At 40.7% G+C, this 20,868-nt stretch overlaps 4 protein-coding genes across 7 annotated transcripts; all 4 read right to left on the bottom strand.

Moving 5' to 3' along the window:
• Positions 1-1,072: 1,072 nt before the first annotated feature.
• Positions 1,073-3,920, bottom strand: LOC115539238 (interferon a3-like). Its single transcript, XM_030350345.1, has 5 exons — positions 3,649-3,920; positions 2,800-2,877; positions 2,389-2,538; positions 1,932-2,021; positions 1,073-1,629 (listed from the first exon to the last, which is right to left on the bottom strand). The coding sequence occupies exons 1-5, from the start codon at positions 3,778-3,780 to the stop codon at positions 1,525-1,527; spliced, it is 555 nt and encodes a 184-aa protein (XP_030206205.1). The 5' UTR covers positions 3,781-3,920; the 3' UTR covers positions 1,073-1,524.
• A 3,022-nt stretch (positions 3,921-6,942) lies between these two features.
• ifnphi1 (interferon phi 1) lies at positions 6,943-10,272 on the bottom strand. 3 transcript variants are annotated; one of them, XM_030346345.1, is made up of 7 exons: positions 10,045-10,272; positions 9,620-9,774; positions 9,401-9,485; positions 8,918-8,992; positions 8,485-8,634; positions 8,139-8,264; positions 6,943-7,630 (listed from the first exon to the last, which is right to left on the bottom strand). In XM_030346345.1, exons 3-7 carry the CDS (start codon positions 9,419-9,421, stop codon positions 7,523-7,525), a joined length of 480 nt encoding a protein of 159 aa, XP_030202205.1. In that variant the 5' UTR covers positions 9,422-9,485; positions 9,620-9,774; positions 10,045-10,272; the 3' UTR covers positions 6,943-7,522. The 3 variants fall into 3 exon arrangements, with proteins under 3 accessions (XP_030202205.1, XP_030202198.1, XP_030202190.1); XM_030346338.1 differs by having other exon boundaries at positions 9,905-10,129; XM_030346330.1 differs by lacking the exons at positions 9,620-9,774; positions 10,045-10,272 and having other exon boundaries at positions 9,401-9,613.
• Positions 10,273-12,473: 2,201 nt separating this feature from the next.
• On the bottom strand, positions 12,474-15,108 carry alkbh7 (alkB homolog 7). Of its 2 annotated transcripts, none has more exons than XM_030346312.1 (4): positions 14,726-15,108; positions 14,039-14,212; positions 13,096-13,220; positions 12,474-12,645 (listed from the first exon to the last, which is right to left on the bottom strand). In XM_030346312.1, exons 1-4 carry the CDS (start codon positions 15,005-15,007, stop codon positions 12,504-12,506), a joined length of 723 nt encoding a protein of 240 aa, XP_030202172.1. In that variant the 5' UTR covers positions 15,008-15,108; the 3' UTR covers positions 12,474-12,503. The 2 variants fall into 2 exon arrangements, with proteins under 2 accessions (XP_030202172.1, XP_030202179.1); XM_030346319.1 differs by having other exon boundaries at positions 12,501-12,645; positions 13,091-13,220.
• Positions 15,109-16,398: 1,290 nt separating this feature from the next.
• LOC115535285 (GDP-L-fucose synthase-like) lies at positions 16,399-20,144 on the bottom strand. Its single transcript, XM_030346356.1, has 4 exons — positions 19,990-20,144; positions 19,441-19,520; positions 16,954-17,053; positions 16,399-16,671 (listed from the first exon to the last, which is right to left on the bottom strand). The coding sequence occupies exons 1-4, from the start codon at positions 20,054-20,056 to the stop codon at positions 16,598-16,600; spliced, it is 321 nt and encodes a 106-aa protein (XP_030202216.1). The 5' UTR covers positions 20,057-20,144; the 3' UTR covers positions 16,399-16,597.
• Positions 20,145-20,868: the final 724 nt, after the last annotated feature.

Raw genomic sequence — 20,868 nt, 5'->3', positions numbered from 1 at the left:
CAAAATTATATAGATCTCTAGAATATTGTTATTTCAGTGTACAAGGCTGCAAAATATTCATTTTTGCGTGAAATGGTAAACCCTGTGCATGAATCCAGTGGTTTTAGTGTAATTAATAGTTGACAGTTGACCAATCTTGTTTTTATGTTTGGTAAGACATCGATACAACATGTAATTGATAACGTAATGTGGAAATACAATTTTGCCACAAAATAAGCCCGCTTTTCAGTCATAGGGAATTACTATTTCAAACAGAATAGAGTACGGGTTACGTGTCCTTTTTACATAGAGCATACAGACGTTTTTCCACTTACTTGATACCCGAAACAGTAACTGATTTTATGAAATAATAATTCCAAAGATGACGGCCTTCTATAACTTCTCAAAGTTAACTAGATGGAATTCAAAAAGCAGTCAAGTGAAAATGTCTATGGCAAAATGCAAATATCAAAAATGTTAATAGATGGCATAGCAAAACAGATCTTTCAATTCTGCCGTCATACAGCATTTCAGGTAATGTCAACATTACAAATGTCTGTTATCTGTTGAACATCATCTAATTACCGGTTTCCTATCAGTGTATTGTCACATCTAAAGGAAAACAAGACATTTCACATGAATATGCAGTGCATATGCTGGTTGATGTAAATGTTCAGAATGTTGAACCGAATATTTTTTACAGTGCTGTTTTATTCTGAGATGTATGCTGTAGAGTAGGGTAGTTGCATATGTTATTGTCTTGTCTGTCTTTTTTGTCATTCCAACCAAATTCTGCAGATAAGAATAAATTATTTTGAGATGATGACATGTGTTTAAAGGGGACTGTTTGTAGTGTTAGGTTACATGGAAAAAATGTTTTTTATATAAATGGATGAATGTGATTGTCCCTGACGGAATTCAAGCTGAATGTTTTAATTGTTAATCAGAAAAAAATCTCTAATTGTTGTGACCAAACTTTCCTCCTTTATGTTACCCATTTGCAGTCATTTTCACAATAAAATGAATGCAAATTCATACATAATTATTATTTAAATTCTTTATTTAACAATAATAAATATAAATAAATAAACAAACAAATATTTAAATATTGCATGTAGTTTAATCACACACTCATGCATACATACTCACACACTCACATTCATCCACATATAAATAGGTCCTTGTTATATATAAAAGTGAACACATGTTATCGAATATATAATATATAATTATATACAAAAGCAATATATAATAAAATAAATAAATATATAATAAAAATAAATAAAACTTAAATACACAGTAAAGATCACAAACAGACAACAAACATCAGTGCAGATCTGAGTTCAGTATGGTGACAGCTTTGGGAAAGAAGCTGTTCCTGAGTTTATTTGTTCTGACATATATGGACCTGAAGCGCCTGCCAGAGGGCAACAGGTTGAAGAGATGGTAGCCGGGGTGGGTGGTGTCCTTCAGGATGCCTCTGCCCCTGCTGAGACAGCGGGAGCCATAGATGCTGCTTAAGGAATTATGAATATCTTCTCATTGCTAATTGGTCGAGTTTGGTTTCCTTCGATTGTCTAGAAATCTCTTGAGCTGTGCGAAAGCCAAGCGGAACTCGTAACGTCTCAGCTCCCAAGCACACTTCTGGTTCTGAAAGACAGAAGGACAGCGTAAGTCCTATGAAGAGAGGTGAAGAGTGAGATTGACCCAACGCTAAAGCACATTTCTGGTTCCGAATGACAGAAAAACAGCATCAGTTATATGAAGAGAGGTGACGAGGTAGATAGACCACTTACGAACACTTCTGCAAACCAGACAGATATATAGAAGACCGACAGACAGGCACTAAGGCAGATAGACAGAAAGAAAAAGAGGAGGCAAATGGGCAGAGGAAGACCCACCGACAAGACATGAAGAGATAGACAGACAATAGAATAGAATAGAATACAGACCTCCTGAGTGTGTAAGATGGCCAGATGATCAGCAAAGGAGGCCAGGGCTGTTGCTGGGGTCTCTGCATCCGTCACCCCATCCTTGTCCACCTGTACAATCCCATTCATCAGGATTTAAATACACAACCTATACTGATTCAAATTCACTAGTGTCAAGACTAGTCTAGCGGATTCAAATCCACAACTTTCTGGTCTATTTCATCCAAACCCACAACTTACTGATCTGTTCTTTTGTTATGTATGTGCTATTCCATTGTAAGGATTTCAACTCCAAGCCCCATATATTTTAGGATTTTAACCCAACAAAATATTTACCACAAGTATTAAGATTCAAACCCAAACATTGAATTGTTATGAGACACCCCGACCTTCTGAAGATCTAGCCAATTTAAATCCTACACCCAACCAGAGGTGGTATGTTAGGCTGTCAGACACAAAAAAAGGGACTAGAACCTACACACTGCTGTAGATTGTTTGTTTGGCGGAAAACAAGGTTGTTCAAGAGCCGTACTGTCATCGGATTCCATGGCATCGAGGTCTGATTGCCATCAAAAACTTGTGAGAACAGCTGCAATGTTTTCAAGGCAAGTATTGGTACCGAATCCTCCTGTAAAAGAAGAGAAGATAAGAGATGTGTAGAGAGGAAACGATAAGAGGGAGAAAGAGAAGAGCGGAAGAAAGGAGGGAGGAGGGAGGTAGAGAGGAGAGAAGAGAAGGTTAGTTTATGAGCGATGAGAAGAAGGGAGGATAAGTAGAGAGGAGATGAGAAGTAGACAGGAGGGCACATGAGAGGAGAAACGAGGAGGTGGGAAGGCAATGGCTCATTGAGAGACCAGCTCGACAGACAGTAGAGGTGGGCCATGTTTACCTTTGCATCACTGAAGACATTTTGTGGGAAAATAGGTGCAGTCTGGTTTTCCGCACACTGTCGAGGTAAATATCCTCCCTGAGAGCGACAAACAAGGAGAGATAGAGAATGAGAGAGGAAGACACACAGAAACACAGACACACAGACACACAGACACACAGACACACAGACAACGAGTCAGACCATTAGTCAGACAAAGAGAGAAAGACACACAGACACACAGACAAAGAGTCAGACCATTAGTCAGACAAAGAGAGAAAGACAGAAAAAGAGGGAAAGAAAGACCCTCAAACAGACCAAGGGGGGGGGGGACAGAATTGTTTTTACTGGATTAATAGAGTGTCAGTTATTTATTTTGATATTTGACTCGACTAATCAAACCAGACCAACCTAGTTTGATTTTGAACTAGGGGTTAAAAACATTCATAATGAACCACAATTTAATTCTCCTTTTCTTTAACACTTATTTCAAAGCTACTCTGTGTAAGAAACATAAATTCCTTCTTTATTACTGGCCCCTCTGACCTTAAGTTAACTGCAATTTCATTTGAGCGCTCGCATTTAATGTCTTAAACTAACGTTAGTTATAATCATTAATTAATTTTAGTTCTAAAGAGACGATGGGAGTATAGCTTGAGTGGATATAGTGCTTCACATAATAACGAAAAAGTTCTGAAGAACAGACTTTTTTTGCCATTATCCAAGCTTAGACATCGAGACGTCCTCCCCTTTTTCCCGGCAAAACACGTTTCAAATATAATAGCAGTCAGCCAACAGGCTGCTCTACGCAGCTTTACAATTATTTATATTGTGTGTGTGTGTGTGTGGGGTGGTGGGTGTGTGTCTTACCATGTTTTCAAGAAGGAAGATGATCTTGTTGTTGATGCGGCCCAGGTGAAACTTGTTCCAGGGACACTCCATGGAGGACTTGGACACACCTGTCCAGCACAAAGCAACCAAAGACACGAAGACAGGCCACATTCTGACTGCTACAAAACTACACTAGAACAATCCTCCAACAGAACCTAAAGTCCTTAAATCACTGTAATATCTACACACTAAATCACTATTTATGTTTTACTCCCTTTCTCTCTCTCAATGTTACTTCTACTCTACAGAGCTCTATACCACCAGTCTGATGTCTTAAGGAAAATGTTTGTAGCTTATAAAGAGATGATGGGGAATTACAAGTCTCAGCATTGATTGTTTTTTTTGCCAGCTGATGTGGTTTGATAAACCACAAGATGCCAGGATGTCCTGTAAAAAAATAGATGAGGGGCTTTACCAAACAAAAAGAGTCTTCATTTTGGGGCTTTGAATTCTGTTTAAACTGACCAAATGGTCGTTGAGGTTTCAACATCTATATTTTGAGTATAGGTTTCAGGTGTGGGGGTAGAGATTTGGGGTATACATCTTTTATTTTATGATTCTGTCTTTTTCAATGTTTAGTAGATAAGTGAACAATCAGTTAAGTGAGTTTGGATAAGGAGGTTGTAGGCAAGGGGTACAAATCTCATTATTTAAGTGGGGATCACAAACACAGAATTTGTTTGAAAGTATTTTCTGAATCAATTCCTTAGTTTGGTCCATGCAAACTGTTTCAATTCACTGATTAATAGGCCTACCTTTACAAATATTTTAAAAGTTTAAGCATTTTATGCTTATGCGTGAATTATTTCTAAAGTGGAGTTCTCTTCAATTTAATATGTTACATCAATTTAGAAATAAAAATGATTGAAGGGGACAAAAGGAGGTTGTGGGTAAAATCGAATAGGCATCCTGTAGACCAATATATGTTGTGGGTTTGATTTAAGATGCATACATTTACCTTAGTCACAGCCCTGATCTCAACATCTTATCACCTACTTACTCTTATTCTTTTCCATTCTATTGTTTTGATGTGCTCTTTAAGTCTTTCTGCCAGCTTTCCTGAATGTCTCTCTGCCTATCGGTCTTCTCTATGTCTGTCTGTCTGTCAGTCTTATGTCTTTTTGGCAGTGGTGTTCTATGAAAAAGTTGCTGCACAGCCCAGTTACAAAAAACAAGTGCTGAGTGAGACAGACTGTATGCATATGAATCTGTATGTATGTCAGTGTTTTCAATTTGTTAATTATTTTTTAAATTATGTATTTATTGCGGATAATCGGGAAGGAAGGAAATTGCTTTTGCTTTCCTTCTTACTTTCTCTTTCCTTGTCTCTGAGCTTCTGACGAAGTTGCTTCGGGCACTTCCGTATGAACGGAATCCGAAATACCCAGCCCATTCGTAAAACAAAATATGAATGAGCCAGCACATATGAATGTAAGCCAATGACCGACCATTACTATTCAACCTATTGGGAGCCTACAAGGACTTAAAACAATTCTTAACGCGATATCCCATTAACAAACCCAATAAGCTCTTTATTTGACGGAAACCAATACAAAGTCTATGTTTTCTCAGATTATAGCCTAAAGATGGGTCTCCCCGGGTGACAACTTGTCTGAATTGAATAAGTACAACTAATAGAAAACGAAAGCGTGTTAGTTTAATCGGGTTCTCCCCCAGGGACCATGATGTATTTCTGAAGTAACTATTTTCTACCTGACCGTCAGGGTACAATACACATTACAGTTACCACCGAATGTACATGGGGTTGATCTGATTTTATTTCCGATTAACATACACTTATGACCCTGGGTCATTTGAGTCTGTAGGCTATTTGAGCGTTTTCCCTCCTTACCAGTTGTTGATCTCTCTGTGTCTCTCAACCTCTAAACCTTCTCCTCTCTTTCAAATTCCCTAACTCTCTGTAACTATCACTAATTCTGTATCTCCATCTCTCTCTCTCTCTCTCTCTCTCTCTCTCTCTCTCTCTCTCTCTCTCTCTCTCTCTCTCTCTCTCTCTCTCTCTCTCTCTCTCTCTCTCTCTCCCTCTCCCTCTCCCTCTCTCTCTCTCTCTCTCTCTCTCTCTCTCTCTCTCTCTCTCTCTCTCTCTCTCTCTCTCTCTCTCAATTTTAGTTCGTTTTCAAGTACTTTTTTTTGTTATTTTGGCTTTGCTCCAGCTGAAGCTAAACTACCCATAAAATAAACATTTTGTGTTCAGTCTGCAAAAGAGAACCTAGTTTCCCTGATCATCTCTAGGAGTTGGGAAAGGGAGCATGTATCCTACACTTTTATGTCTCATCCATCTCATTTTTTTGGTGGGGATCTGGAGAGCTGAGCTCCGCTGATTGAGCATTGAGCATCCTGACTACGCAAATTGTGTGGGGGTCATTTTAAAACAGGATTATTGACACACCATATGATTTTTAACAAAAATATATAGTCAAATGTAAAATATATTTTGGTCATATGCATCGGTGCTACTGGAGACTTATTGAGAATCCTCTATTCAACACCGATTTTCCATGATTGCAGTAACGGTATTGTGAGTTCCCCTGACTGCAATAGTGTATTTCGCACACTGCTGGGACATATGGGCTACATAATTGGGTGGGCCGAATATTTTGTCTTATCTTCACGATAGGCCTATTCGTTTAATGAAGACGTTAAAATAACATTGAAAATAGGCATACATATAATATGATCATTAAGTCAACAAGGACGTAGTTGAGGCCGAGGGTGCATTATTTCGTTTTCTTCCATATCCATGTATTCGTCCCCTGAACTGGGATTGAGGAAGGTTCATTCATAAAAACGTCCCTTGACGTCATACTGTAGTACTCATTTTCTTCCATTAGAGGTTTCCCCTGCTACCAATATTCTTCACCCTTTTCAAATGTCAATTCATACATGATGTATGCCACATATGTAAAGCGACTAACAGTGAGTTATTTTCCTTTTTGGCCTTCAAGTTGAATTCAGCACCTTAATGCAGTATTGTATTGTATTGTATTGTCATTCTTATCGTTTGTAAACTACCTGCCTTAAATTTCATGCTGAGGGGACAAATTAAGTATTTGGAAAGATTTTTAAAGCTTTGTTTAGATTTATTTTAAATCCTATGAATTTGGATGATCGATCGCATGAACAATGAAGAACCATGCGATCGGCATATGTGATCCTGTACTAAGCAAACTTTGACGCATAAGTGATCACTAACACTTCTGATCCAGGTTAGACTGGTCCCAATTTAATAAGGACGAAACAGTAACATGGCAGTTTAGGTTTGTTCTTTATTCAAGAAACTTTTTTGCAGTTTTTGGTCATGCAATCATAATTTTTTTTTGAGGTAATCAAGGACTTACAAAAATATATAAATACTTCTTTTTTTTATCATACAGTGTGGTACAATAAAATGACCTACAAATACATACACATAAGAAAACCTGAAAAATACATGAACTGTGATCTGTTGGCCTATAAAAATAGTGGATCAATAAATATGTAAACATGTGAAAAAATACTTTCAATAAATAAATAAACTATAATAAAATAATAAATAATAATAATAATAATAATAAAATAAAATAATTAAACCTAAAGATAATAAATATCAATAAATAAAATTTAAACAACATTTGTTTAAAGATAAGTTTGGAAATAAATAAGTCATAAAAAAAAAGATTAAAAAAAAATGATAAATAATAAAAGACTTCGGGGATCTCTCCCTAGCCAGAAGCGGCTGGTCTGGAGATGGTGGGGTCTAGGGGCGTTGGTTTGGCCGGACGAGGCCGGCCTAGAGGTGGGGCCGGGGGCGGTGGGGGTCTCGCCGGGTGCTGGTTGGTCTTGGGACTGCTGTCTAGCCGGACCTTGCGGGCCTTGGGAGGCGGGCTTGCAGCAGGTCCAGCCTCTCCAGGTGCATTTTGCTCTCCTTCCTGATCAGCTCCCATGATTCTGCACTTTCACCCTGGAACAGGAAGTGAGACTTTTATTATCAAAATACTAATACCTGAAAATACTCATAGCTAGTGGTGGTAAATGGTGTAATAAGCACTGGGAATACAGATAGTACTGTGAGTATTGCTTGAACTGATAAGCAGATAATTAGAACTCTTGTGTGCAGCACTGACTGTACCACTAGTCGTAGTAGTGGAATTAATACAGGTAGTAGTATCTATAGCAGTACTATCACCAGTAGTAGTGGCAGTAGTATTGGTAGTATTATCTACAGCAATACTACCACTAGTCGTATTAGTGGTAGTAGTACTGATAGTAGTATCTAAAGCAATACTACCACTAGTAGTAGTAGTGGTAGTAGTATCTAAAGCGATAGCACCTCTAGTAGTATAAGTACTAGTACTAGTAGTTGTAGTAGTACTGTTAGCAGTTTCTACAGCAGTACCACCACTAGAAGTAGTATTTCTAGCAGTGGTGTTATAGTAGTATTTCATAGCAGTACTTGGGTGAGGTCTTACCATCCTGTGGACTGTGACTCTGAACAGTTTTTTGTAGTAGTGGGCCAGCTTCTTATGTGTCTGTGATTCTTCCTGGCTGTCTGCCTGCCGGGCTGTCCTCTGGACCTTCTGCTTGTTAGCCATTACCTAAATAAAAGAAGGAAAATAAGATGAAAACATTGCAATTAGGTTTTAGTCAAACATGCATGTCTGACTATGGTCTGCCTGTGTGTGTGTGTGTGTGTGTGTGTGTGTGTGTGTGTGTGTGTGTGTGTGTGTGTGTGTGTGTGTGTTTGTGTTTGTGTCTGTGTCTGTCTGTCTGTCTGTCTGTCTGTCTGTCTGTCTGTCTGTCTGTCTGTCTACTCACACAACTATTGATCTCCCTGGCCTGTCTGTCCACGGTGATGAGGAAGCGCTCCGTCTTGTTATGGTCCCAGGACACAGAGGAGCGGTTCCCGTGATACAGTTGGATGATTTGCGTAAGACTGTCTCCGATGAATTCCAACTTCGCCTCCATCTGAACAGAGACAGAGAACAAAGACATGCAGAAGGTCAGACCGGGTCATAGAGGGTCAGTCTAAATAACAGACCGCATGAAAGACTGATTCTTTTTTAGAAAGTTTTAGAAATAAAACAAATGACTATAACAATCAGAACACAAGTATGATTGGGTTATTTTTGGAGGGTTTGTTTATAGTCAAGTACATAAGAAGGATGAATAATATGTGTTGTTTATGTTTGGGAGATTAGGGTGGCATTTTGCAGATCATAGAGACAATGGACACAATGGACTCAATTACCTTATCTTTTTTGATGTGCCTGTAGAATGATTCTGGAAAGGGGACGGGACATTGCTGGTCCGTCATCTCACCGCCCTACACACACACAAACAAAAAAACCACATGTTACTTACGTAAAGGATTGGCAACCAGTAGTTAGCTTAACACACACGTTTAATTATTTGTCTGAAACAACACACATGCACAGATTTAAAAAACTTAATGCACACAGCACTTATTTTGTTCAGCAAACAAATCGCCTGAATATTTAAGTAGCCAACAAACCAACGGCATTATGTAAACTGATATTCTATCTATCTCAAGTTTTCCTAACACCATTAAACAGAAGAATAGATAACTGCGATTTTATCAAGTAGTATTTCCTGTTGCTGCATGTTGTTCTGTTTTTGGACTATGGTTTGAACAAGTTGTAAAAGTTAATGCATCAGGTTCGAAATGAATGAACACAAAGTTTTAAGAAATTTCTTTAAACAAGCTACTCACCATCTGGTCTAACAGTGACATCGAGTCATTGCTGAGGTCCCCGTAGAGTCGAAGCCAATCACAGCTCTGCACAGTAACAACGGAGCTGCACAGGAACACCAACGTCAAAATACAGTTCAGCATTTTGCGATAAAACTGGATTTAAGTTCTTGTAGAAACGATAGCAAGAGCTCAAGTATTAGTGTGGTATGGTGAATATGTTTTTGTTGCGAATGTTACCTGAGCGCAGGATCCACACATTTAAGCACCAAGAGATTGGAAAGTCGAAATTCCCCGTGCACTTTCGGGATGGACGACGCTTTCCCTTTCCAAGTGACCTGATGTCAAACTCCAGCATCCGACATTCAGATTCCACGATGCAATCCGGCTACAACCTGCAAAATACACAATGAAACTATTCCACTGACAAGTGGAATAAGTGGACTAGGCCTATATGGTTAAAATAGTTTCGAGGCTAACCTATAAAATGATAAAGCCGTTAATGAATAGGGTTAAGATTCCTACGTCGTATATTGAATAGGTTTAAGATCCCCACGTAGTATATTCCTTGATCGCCTAAACATCCCCAAATCGATTCTTATCCAATTTTCTTCAAAGTCTAAATGTATCTATTATTTTAAGATATAAAACGGTGGCTTCTCTACCTCGCGGCTGCGCTTGTCAATTGTTACGTCACTTTCTGTTTCGCTTTCTTTTTAATACAGAGGCGGTCACACGCCATTTCAGAAAGTAGACGGTTCCGGCAACAGTTTCAGGACCGCGTTTCTATGACCCTACTTTTTGTAACAATGCCTCCGGCAGACGTGTAAAAAGGCCCAATCCCGGTAAGATTTGAAAAGCTTTGTAAGTTTATTTACAACACTATTTACATGGCTTCGGAGTAGTACACTTTGACATTTTAATACAGTTCAGCGAGAAAGGCGACGAAGAATAAGAAGGGGGCGTTCCAGTCTGCGTAAATGGGAACCCCCACCACACGAGAACGCCCATTTGTGTCTGCAGCGGGATGATATTGGATTCTCTAGCCCTTTTGCAAGTATTCTGGCATCCTGTTTGATTCCTGCCTGTTTCTTGATTTGGGGTTTTGTCTGCTGATTGGATCAGCCGCTTGGAATTCTGATCCTGTTTCTCTGTCTTTGCCAATCCCTGGACTACACATCTGACGGTGACCTGGTTTGTCTTCCTTTTATTTTATTTTTTTTAACTTTTCCCTGTTGTAGTCCCAGTGATCTTGTGCCCTGCATTTTAGTTTTTACATTTTTCTGGGTGACAGGAGTGTTGTTTGATACCGATAGAGCTGACGCCTTGCTCTGCTCTGACGAGATTTTTAAAATCTCGTCAAACTTTTAAACTCCATCATTGCTAAATCAAGGCTATTATCTTACTGATATGTTAAACATCCAATAATCCACTACACCCCCATCCCGCTGCGTTTGGTTAAAGTTGTAATGTTGTGTTGATTGATGACCGACTTGCACGATCGTTTGAGAACGAGAACGAGGGCGGAGTCCGACTGACTGAGAACCGTGCATTCAATGATTCGATTCACTGCTACAGGAAATGCGAATGAACGAACAAACGATTCTGAACGATTCTTCTTGGCGAATTGACCGATGTGAACTGAATCAAGAAAACAAATCCATCACTATTCTTCCGAGGTCTATTCTGAAAGTAGAGTGAGTTCAGTGAGACTGCGTTAGACTCAAAAACAAAAATGGCTGCACCCGCATTTTTTTATTTATTCATGAGCAAATGCAAACAGATTGGCTGTAGAAGTGTTCTGAAGGCCAATTTCCACCAGAACTGTCGGAAGCGCCACGGCAGTAAATCGGTCGCCGAAAATAATATAAACCATTATAGTCAATGTAGGCTATTCCACTGGATACGGTCGCGGCACAGCACGGAACCGTCCCCAAACCAGCACTTTGTTTACGATTCGTGCCTCTTGTATTTTTGAAAGTTACAGGTTCGAAGCTTTGTCTCAGAACACTTCTACAGCCAGTTTGCATTTGCTCATCAATATTCATGAGCTCGCATCGACCCCGACGCAATTCACAGGATATTGTAATATATTATACATTCTATATCTATGGTATAAAAAGCTAATCAGTGGCAAAGAAGAAATGAAAGTCTGCGTCGATGCCTCGTCTATCCTCTAATCGCAAATCCAATGTCGCGAGCGGACAGTGACGTTGCCATGACATCTAAATCATGCCGTATTTAATGGGTTATAAGATTGATGTGTAGGGGTTGATTATAAATCGTGAATAATATTGTACGACTCATTCTAATAATAATCATTTTTACAATACATATATAGGCCTATTATAATTATGCACGTATGCACCATCATCTGAGCCATCATCTGGAACGTGTCCGTACCGCTTCCTGTGGGGATTGCAGTACGGAACACAGCCGCTTCGCTGCCGTGGCGCTTCTGGTGGAACTTGGCCTTGAGACACAGCTGCGAACCGGCAACTTTCAAATAATAGAAGTGCCGGTTTGGGGACGGTTCCGTGCCATGCCACGACCGTATCCAGTGAAATAGCCTACATTGACTTTAATGGTTGCCATTATTTTTGGCGACCGTTTTACTGCCGTGGCGCTTCCGTGCCAGTTCTGGTGAAAATTGGCCATAAGGGGTCACTGTGTTCATTTGAATCATGTTTTGATTGAATGACATGACCTAGTAAAAAGATCACAAAGCTCAATAGATTTAAGACCCGTTTTGTGCCAACATAAATACTGGCTATTTCTTGCCAGATAAGTTACACAGCCTCAGAGTATGCGAATGACTGGATTCTAATGGCCATGCTTCATCGACTACCCTATGGCCAAAGGCCCCACTCGTATCTAAAGTCACCCTACTTTCCCCAGCTACTGACGTTTTAGTGTAACATTCTATAGAATCTTCCATCCCTTTTATGCAGTATAACTTTAGCTACCACCATTTTGAAATGTTAATATAACTTATTCCACTCCTCTCCATATCTGATTAATACATCCATGATTGTTTCCTGTTATTACCAGTTACCCTCCACGGATTTTCAAGAGTAGTTCATTCACACAGGGATGTAATCATTTCGAACATCTTTATTGGCCATCATCGGCAGGTCTCCTGCTTTTCCGTTGGAAGATTTCGACAAATGACTGAGATGCGTCGCTCCCGGGGGACTCTGCTTCCACGAAACACTGACTGCTCGTCCTTCAGGATCTCATGGGTGAAGCCATACCGGGCCGTGTCCCTGGATAAAAAGGTTTATTATTCATTATGCACTCCTTCTCAGGCTACATTAGTTCTAATGGGTACAATTCAAAAGATAGGGATTGTTTCACCCTCTGATGTATTTAAATCAAAGTAACATTAATTAATCAGATTTGGATTACAAGATGTATAAACTATAAAAATCAATACAACATGCGCATCATGTTGAAAAAATATCAGAAAAAGTTCAATAATATAATTTAGTATATATATTTTTTCAACCAACCCCTACTTATTTGTATGCATGTTCAGGCATATACATATACATATATAAAGATATATAGATAGAGGTGTATTCTACGAGCAGATCAAAGGAAGAGTAGACAAGCAACCAAAAATCAGTTCCACCCTAAAATAATATACAATATTTGGATTGGAATTGCAAATGCAAACAAAGCAGCGATAAAGGGGGAGAAGCAACATACTAAACCTCAATATGTAGAGGGAGTATCGTGGCAGAAAGAGATCCAGCCATTGGTGAGCGTCGTCTTCCTTTACCAAGCGCATCACACTGTCTGATAGGAGACTGAGCCCTGCAATTGTACTGCCACAGAACTAGGACGAAAGGGTAAAAAGTAAATAAATATTGCATTTACATACATCATTTTCATACGTACATACTACATGCAATTATTACTGCATGGAATTATTATTTATTCATGTAAATACATTCTACAGAGAAATTACCCTTTCATAAGAAATATCAACAGCGTTATGCCTATTTTGAAAAGATTCATTATGAGCCATTTGAATATGAAACACATATGAAAGATCAAAATTATCGTTCAACGTTCAATAGTTTGAAAGAAGATATAGTTATTGTGAGGATAAAGTCACAACGTTTGTGTGCCATCATTGTTGACAAACGTCAATGTTTCTTATGCAACAATGCGTCTCATACACAAGAAGGCACAGTTTATTGTATTTGTAAAGGTCTATATTCCTACAATTTTAGAGACCGACTTGGAGGCGGGGCGAACTCACTTTGGCCCGAGCGAGTAAATGCTCCATCTCGGGCGCGGTACAGGCGCCTTGTGTTTAAGCTGGTAGTGGAAACGAGTATCAGTGCGGCACGGTGCACCACGGCCAAAAGTGTGAATGGAAAACGCTATAGGTGTAGCGCGCAAGGTAAAGTTTGGGAGTCTAGTTGTATTGAGTTTCTAAACGTTGACACTCTTGCTCTGAAACTTTATCTGGGTTGGCACTTTTTGAAGTGCAAGAACGTGGTGGAGTATTTTATAAAGCACCATAGCTCTTATTCATATATATATATATATATATATATATATATATATATATATATATATATATATATATATAATATATAGTATAGAATAATATACTCTTACATTCCGTTATCTTACGATTCGTACCTTGATGCTGTCGATGTGTGGTTTGATGAAGCCAGCCTTGTCCAGATCTAGGACATGAACGGGGCCAAGAAGTGGACTGCCCTCAGGGAAAGCTACAGATTTGACACGCCTTAAGACACCCTCACAAACCGACCCCCATGTTCCACGCTCGGTCTCTCTGTACCCGTGAATAGCCTGAGCAGTAGAAAGAACATAAATATTAATGAATGATGAGTTCAATTAGGCAGATACAATAGCCATATTTTAAGAGATTTATTTTAAATTAAGAGTTTGAAATAAAAAAAACACAAAATGTTCAGAGATTAAAAAAAGATAAACTTCGTTTCAGCCCGGTAAAAAAAAAAAGTGAAATGCAGATTAAACCAATGACATCTTCAATAATCTATTCGAAATCTGCATTGTACTTAAAGAAAAGCATTATCTTTATAGCTACCTCACTGTTTGGAAGGGTCATTACTATGTGACCCAGACCCAGTAACAGTGTATTGCAGAATGTTTGCATTTAATTGTACAAAAGGCGTACAAACTGAAGGAACGAATACATTCTCTGTTGTGGTCGGAGGGTACCGTGCCCCCCATCACTCGCCTAGTGTGCCATCACATTTGTTGACACGCGCCTGGGTTTAATGTGGCAAAACAAGTGACCGTAACCTGACCAAAACGCAGATAATAAAAATTCAAACTTACATCATCCCAGTGGTCAAATTGGTAACGTTTCCTTTTCAACCCAGGTTCGAGTTCTTGAAAAAGAGCACATTCTTCCTCTTTGCTGATAAATTGGGTTCGCACCTCTACCTGCGTGCTGAGTCGTTGGATCAAATCCCGCGACGAGCCGTCCACGTAATGTTCTAGCTGTGAGAAAACACTGCCGGTTACACGGATCGTAGAGTTTGTAGAACTCTGACAACGCCTATATTTACTTATGTTAAGCGAGTTTATCTGTGTCAATACATTTTTTAGCAATTTCATTATTATAGTGGATATATGTCCTCTATCAGCTAAAGACAGTGATCGGTTTAGATTTTAGGTAGAGCTGTAGACCTGCACGACACCATTTTGTAAGCGCAAAGTACCTTGGGAGGTGTAGTTTTCAAACGGATGAAAGAAAGACGCCAGCAGGTGGCAATATTTTTCAATTAAATGAAATGGTATTTAGGAAAATGTTAACTTTCTAACGTTTCTAGTCAAATGTGTTATTAGGTCTATATTGCATCGTATATATTTAGAGACAGCTGTTGAAGCTGAGTTAATAGTCGAAACTAGTTGTGGAATTAATGTCGGCCACGTCCTAAGTGGCCTCACAGACGGTACCTACCGCAGCAATGCCCCATTTAAGTATTGTTTTATTATGGACAGAAGGGGGAGACACATAACTAGAGAGACTATCGCTTTAGACCTGGCCATGCGGTAATCCAACCGACCTAACCCAATATATTTAGATGTAAAATTCCCGCATATTACATGACAAGAACAGTCAATTAATTCTTCCCTAATTATAATTATATGGTTTTGTGATGTGTGCATAACATGCAAAATCTACACACTCTCTCCCTCCAACACACACAAGCGCAAACACAGAACAGAATGAATAGTTTCTGCCAGGGTCAAGGACATTGAGTTGATGGCTCCTCCTGCTTTACAAGAGACAAGTCAGAACTGCAAAATAGACCACAGACTGACATTATTGAAAGAATGCATTCGAAACCTATTATAGGACTATTTCATCTTATGGCATTGGTCACATGTTGCACACTCATGATTCATTTTCGTAAAAAATCACTGTAGGCCAACACAAACATCTAGGCCTATGCATTATATTCTATTGACTTGTACGTAATTTCACTATAAGGGTTCGGATTGGTCAAGAGGGTTGACCACAGGCCCCTTACCACGAGACTGGCCTAACGTGTGTCTCCACACGCTCCTCCAGCCAGTCTGTCTTCAGCTTGTTCTGGTGAAGTTAAAAGGCCTCCTGATTGCAGGGCTTACTCAGCAAACCTGTGGTAAGCTGAGACACCTGAGTGGGGCGGGGTCTCTATAGACACAGCTTTTAGAGTAGTACATCCCATCCCACAGCACACCCCTTGGCTGACTTTGCTTGCCTTTGTGGCCACCATGTGGCCATGTAGGGTACTGCTCAGTGGCTGGGCCACCACAACTTTAATTCAATGTACTAACATTCGTCACCATTGTCAAAAACCCGCTGCTGGTTCAGTCGGTTGATTTTTATGTCCGGGCGAGGGAAGGAGATAACCCTGTAGCAGGGAATATAGGCCTGATCTAGGTTCAAAGCTAGTGACAGAACAGAAGCTGTCCAGAAGCTGCAGAGGAGCCATTACCACAGTTGACAGGAATAACATTAGAAAGTAACATTTATTTAAAAAGTGAAATGGGATTGGGCTGGATATGAAAAGCATGTGTTGTGGGGCACTTATTGCAGTGCTTTTGGCTAAAGCAATAAGTTCAGAAGAAAACGACAAATAGGAGAAAACAACAAATAGGAAAAATGAATTTGATGACCAGCTGCATGACACAGTTTGTTAGTTTGCCATGATGGTATTACAACATCTCTCTGTGTGCTCTAGGGGAATTTTGGTAGTTCTTGACAAACCAGTCACAGGTCAATTTGGTGCCTGCAAGGAGGAAGGAAAAAATACAGAAAAACACAATATAATGTATCTAAACAACTGATGGTAGTGATATAAGAAACAGATGAGTGTATTCCTATTATCTATCCATGTTCCACATAAAGTTTAATTATACTTCTAAATTGCAGTTAAAGCTTTGAGTGGGAAAGTTTAACCGCTATATTCATATTAATTAATGGTCGCTGGACCACAACATCATTGCTATTTTTCAGCTCTAAGATGACCCTGTTGTTTTATAAGGGGGATCTTGAATTCTTGAGCTCTGACCTTCTCTTAGTGGTGTGAAGGGGAAGTCTGGGAGGTAGCGTCTCAGCTTGGCATTGTTGGCTGTCTTCTTCAATTGGCCATCTGACAAGCTGGTGTAATGCTGGTATCATGGGTCAAGGTTATTGGGCAAGATGCTTTGGATTGTGGCTGACCTCAATATATTATATCTATAAAGGGAATAGGTCTGCTTCCAGTCAGGCAGTAGAACTCCTCTCAACAGAGCTATCTTATTGTCAATATTTCTGCAAAATTATTACAACGTAGCCTGACCCTTACTAAAATGCAATTCGACTAGATGTTTCACAATGGGTATAACATTCAAATCGCTGTTAAAAATGGCAGACTTGACCGGCCAAACTCAGATGTGGGAGTAGAAGGGATGCATCAATCAGGTTTGAACAGATCAGATACAATATATATTTTTAAGTGAAATATATATTAATGGTAGAATATGTAAGATTTCAGCATTAAAGGCACCCAGTGCAACTTTATGTAAACATTCAATGAAAAATAAACATTCAATTTCTAGTCTTTTTTACACGTAGTAAGTTTCAATAACTCCATACCATTACATATCGACATTCAAGGAGCAAAGATGAGACGTCGCTGTGTGAAGAGAACTGATAGAAAATCGTAAACAACAACAATCGCCGGTGGGGAGAAGCCATTTTTCCATTGACTGGAAGCCTGCTTTATTTATTGTAGGTTGCACTGGGTGCCTTTAAAACATTTAGAAACGACCAGCCTTATGTTATATATTTTATTTTCTTGTGTACGAACATAATCCCAAAAGTTTTCAGCAATTACTAATCTCAGAGAAATCTGAGATATTTATAATTTAAACGTCCCGGGCAATGTTGTCTAGTTGTAATGGCGTAAAATTCCCCATTAATCACTAGCATCTGGGAAATATCTGAATCATGGGAAACAAAGGGAGTGAGGACGGAAGACGGAGAACTATGATATCTATCCACTCTATTGTTTTTTTCCTTCAATGTATTGCTCATTCTTGATGATACACGAGTCCGGTTTGCCGTGACTTCTGTTGAAAAGGCTTGCCATGTAAAGCGTAAACGTAGGCTATGAGTGAATCCAACGACCCAAGAAGATTATCTGATAAGAGGAGAGATAGACTACGAGAGTTAATATCAGTGCAGTGCGACATTCCCAAGATGGAGAGCTTCGCGATGAACACTAGGCTATACACGAAAGTCCTTTAACATTAACGTAAGCCCGTGCATTAAGGCAGCCTTTTTTATTACAATGCTTTTGTTCTCATGCAATTACAACGAATGTAAGGTAAGACCATAAATATGGCAATGACTTCCAATGCAGGATTCGTTATTGTAACAAGTCCTTGCAGAGCGGATGGAGACAGCGTGTGCTTGAGAGTACAAAGCAGGTCTTTAATTCAAAATAAACACAACAGTCAAGAAACCAGGGGCCCGGGACAGCGGTAACAGGGAGCATCCAAGCTATATTCCTGCAGCAGTAGTCCTCGTGCTTCAATCGTCCTCCTCCCAGGCTCCCGCTCTCCTACTACAAGATAAAGCAGGCACATCAATGCACACTCCCTGATTGGTCTGATTGCGGGCACCTGCTCGCAATCCGACCCAACCAACCCAGCAGATCCGGTGTGCTTCCAACATGCCCACGCTCCACCCGCAGGGCAGACGCCGCACGTCCCCCAACACACCACCACCGCCCCACACAGGCCGGGGACACATCCGGCCGCCAACTCACTCCCCCGGAGGAAGTCCGCCAGGGCCCTCTGCGCCCCAGGCCGGTGCACGACTCGGAAGTTGAAGGGCTGCAACGCGAGGTACCAGCGGGTCATCCTCGCGTTGAAATCCTTCATGCGGTGGAGCCACTGCAGGGGGGGCGGGGTCGGAGTAGAGGGTGACCGCGCGACCCAGCAGGTAGTAATGACGTGAATGTGTAGGTCTACTACTTTTAACCTCTTTTCCTCTCCCATTAAGGAGGGCCCTTTTGTGCCCAGGGGCCCCTGTGAACTTGCCCTGATTGCCCATATTGTAAATCCTGGCTTGATTCCAAAGAAAGATTGCCCCAGACCCAGAAGTCTTGGCTAAGCCTCCACAAATACTAGAAAAGCCACGGTTTGTGATTATGACCACCCCTCCACATCACACATAAAGTCATCTGTATCTGTTTCATGAAGCCCAAAGTCCAAAGAGAAGTTTTTCTTCCAGTCAAATTTATATGGTAAGTATCCCCCAAATCCCTTTGTTCGGTAGAAAACAATTTCATATGGGTCTCAAGAGTGTTTGTGACCATTACTGTCCGCTACTTCTGAAGAAATGATTGCCAGCGTTGTTTTGACAATGGCCCTCACACTTGCTTCTATGGAACTCAATTGGCCTTTACGACTGCCACTTCTGCTCAGATCGCAGTTGTTAAAACTAATAGGTGGAAGTTCTCCAGCTAAAATAGGGGTTTACTTACCCTTTAAGAGTGTTCAAAGGATACATGTATTTGGCCCTTGAACTCCAGTGCCTCTGCGATCATTTCCACTGCCTCTTGAATCGAGACCTCATCCTCTTCACCCACTGCATTGAAAAAGTGAATGTATGTGCATGATGATTGGAAGCAGAAGCATATACTCACAATCACAGAAATGGCACTGCTCCTGACCCCCCGCAATGGTATTTACCATGAAGGTTTGCATTTAGGCCTGCCCTGCAGGCATGCCTAAACACTCATTCACCTTAGGTGCAGGATTATCAGTCCAATTCCGTCCAACCCTTTATTGCGATGGTGTTGCAGATATCAACCCAAGATAATGCAGGGTCCCTGCTTTTCTAATGGTTTTCATAACAAGAAAATAGTTGATCTTATATTGGCTCCAAACACTGAAAAACAAAGGAATGCTTTAATCCTCCATTTCTCTTGTGATAACTTAGACATGACGAAATCTCCTGGCTTGAGCAGATTGCCTCACACGGACCGGGCAGTATTTCCAGTGCAATCAATTTTTGAAATGTAAGGCCATGAACTAAAGTTTTTGTTTATACTTACAACAGAGCAGCGGAGCAGTTTGACCTGGGGTCTTGTCCAGCCTCAAGCGAGCTAGTGCTATGTGCATCCCTGACTGTGCCCTAAGCGGGCCAGCCTCTGATCCGGCCCTGGAGCCCTGCGCTGTCCCCCGCTCTTAATTAGAATATGGAGGCTCTGCCTCCCGCTCCTCAAAAAGACTGCAGGATGTTCCGCTGGACAGAACGTTCTCCTCCCCCTCAAGAGTTTTTGGGGGAGGCCCGGCTGGGTCGATTCCCCCTAGCTGCAGATGAAGCAGCAGTGCTTTAATCTGGGAAACTCAGATGTTCATGTGTCTACCCTGGTCGCCGGGTTGTCCACCCCCCTAGTTTTTTCCCATGGTGGGGCACCCACAGTTCATCTTACCATAGTGTCCGGGTGTAAGAGCCGCCAGATGAGGGTAGCTCGGAATCAAGCAGGAGAGCCTCAACCTAGGCTGGCTTGGCTTACTACGCAGCCCTTGGCAAGAAACTGCAGTTCATGCATGCCCTGTCTGACAGCCCCTCCCTCAGGTATTCCATACCCAGGCATACGGGGCACTCCACATGGCAATTATCCGCCTGAAGCGGGGCCATGCAGGTGTTACACAGATGAGACCCCGACATCTCCAGACACAGAGCGATACCAAGCCCTGCATTCTATCATTCTATGGGCGCAATAATATTGTGGCAACCACCAGCCTGGTGTTCAAAACTGGTTTGACAATGTCGCAGCCTCTGGAGGATGAATGATCCGTGGCCCCAAACTTCTGGTTGCGTGGCTTCTAGCGCGAAGAGCCACCAGTTAATCAAACAGATGGTTTTTCGAATTGATTGTTTACATTTCAACCTGCAAACACAAAATTCTGCAAGAAGAGAGAAGGGA

The sequence above is a fragment of the Gadus morhua genome, chromosome 2 (assembly GCF_902167405.1).
Source record: "Gadus morhua chromosome 2, gadMor3.0, whole genome shotgun sequence".
NCBI lineage: Eukaryota > Metazoa > Chordata > Actinopteri > Gadiformes > Gadidae > Gadus > Gadus morhua.
This window is presented reverse-complemented; position numbering and strand designations above follow the sequence as displayed.

Excerpts from the sequence above, each read along its gene's own strand:
- LOC115539238 (XM_030350345.1), bottom strand. The coding sequence starts at position 3,780 with ATGTGGCCTGTCTTCGTGTCTTTGGTTGCTTTGTGCTGGACAGGTGTG. Across the intron at positions 2,539-2,799 it reads ATGTCTTCAGTGATGCAAAG|GAGGATTCGGTACCAATACT; the intron begins GTAAACATGGCC and ends CTTCTTTTACAG. Across the intron at positions 1,630-1,931 it reads CCATCTTACACACTCAGGAG|AACCAGAAGTGTGCTTGGGA; the intron begins GTCTGTATTCTA and ends TCTGTCTTTCAG.
- ifnphi1 (XM_030346330.1), bottom strand. The coding sequence starts at position 9,523 with ATGCTGAACTGTATTTTGACGTTGGTGTTCCTGTGCAGCTCCGTTGTT. Across the intron at positions 8,635-8,917 it reads GGCACATCAAAAAAGATAAG|ATGGAGGCGAAGTTGGAATT; the intron begins GTAATTGAGTCC and ends GTCTCTGTTCAG. Across the intron at positions 8,265-8,484 it reads CCAGGGAGATCAATAGTTGT|GTAATGGCTAACAAGCAGAA; the intron begins GTGAGTAGACAG and ends TCTTTTATTTAG.
- alkbh7 (XM_030346312.1), bottom strand. The coding sequence starts at position 15,007 with ATGAAATTGCTAAAAAATGTATTGACACAGATAAACTCGCTTAACATA. Across the intron at positions 14,213-14,725 it reads AATTTGACCACTGGGATGAT|GCTATTCACGGGTACAGAGA; the intron begins GTAAGTTTGAAT and ends TCTACTGCTCAG. Across the intron at positions 13,221-14,038 it reads CACACATCGACAGCATCAAG|TTCTGTGGCAGTACAATTGC; the intron begins GTACGAATCGTA and ends CTTTCGTCCTAG.
- LOC115535285 (XM_030346356.1), bottom strand. The coding sequence starts at position 20,056 with ATGCACATAGCACTAGCTCGCTTGAGGCTGGACAAGACCCCAGGTCAA. Across the intron at positions 17,054-19,440 it reads AGTTCAAGGGCCAAATACAT|CATTACACCAGCTTGTCAGA; the intron begins GTATCCTTTGAA and ends CCATGATACCAG. Across the intron at positions 16,672-16,953 it reads CTTCACACCACTAAGAGAAG|GCACCAAATTGACCTGTGAC; the intron begins GTCAGAGCTCAA and ends TCCTCCTTGCAG.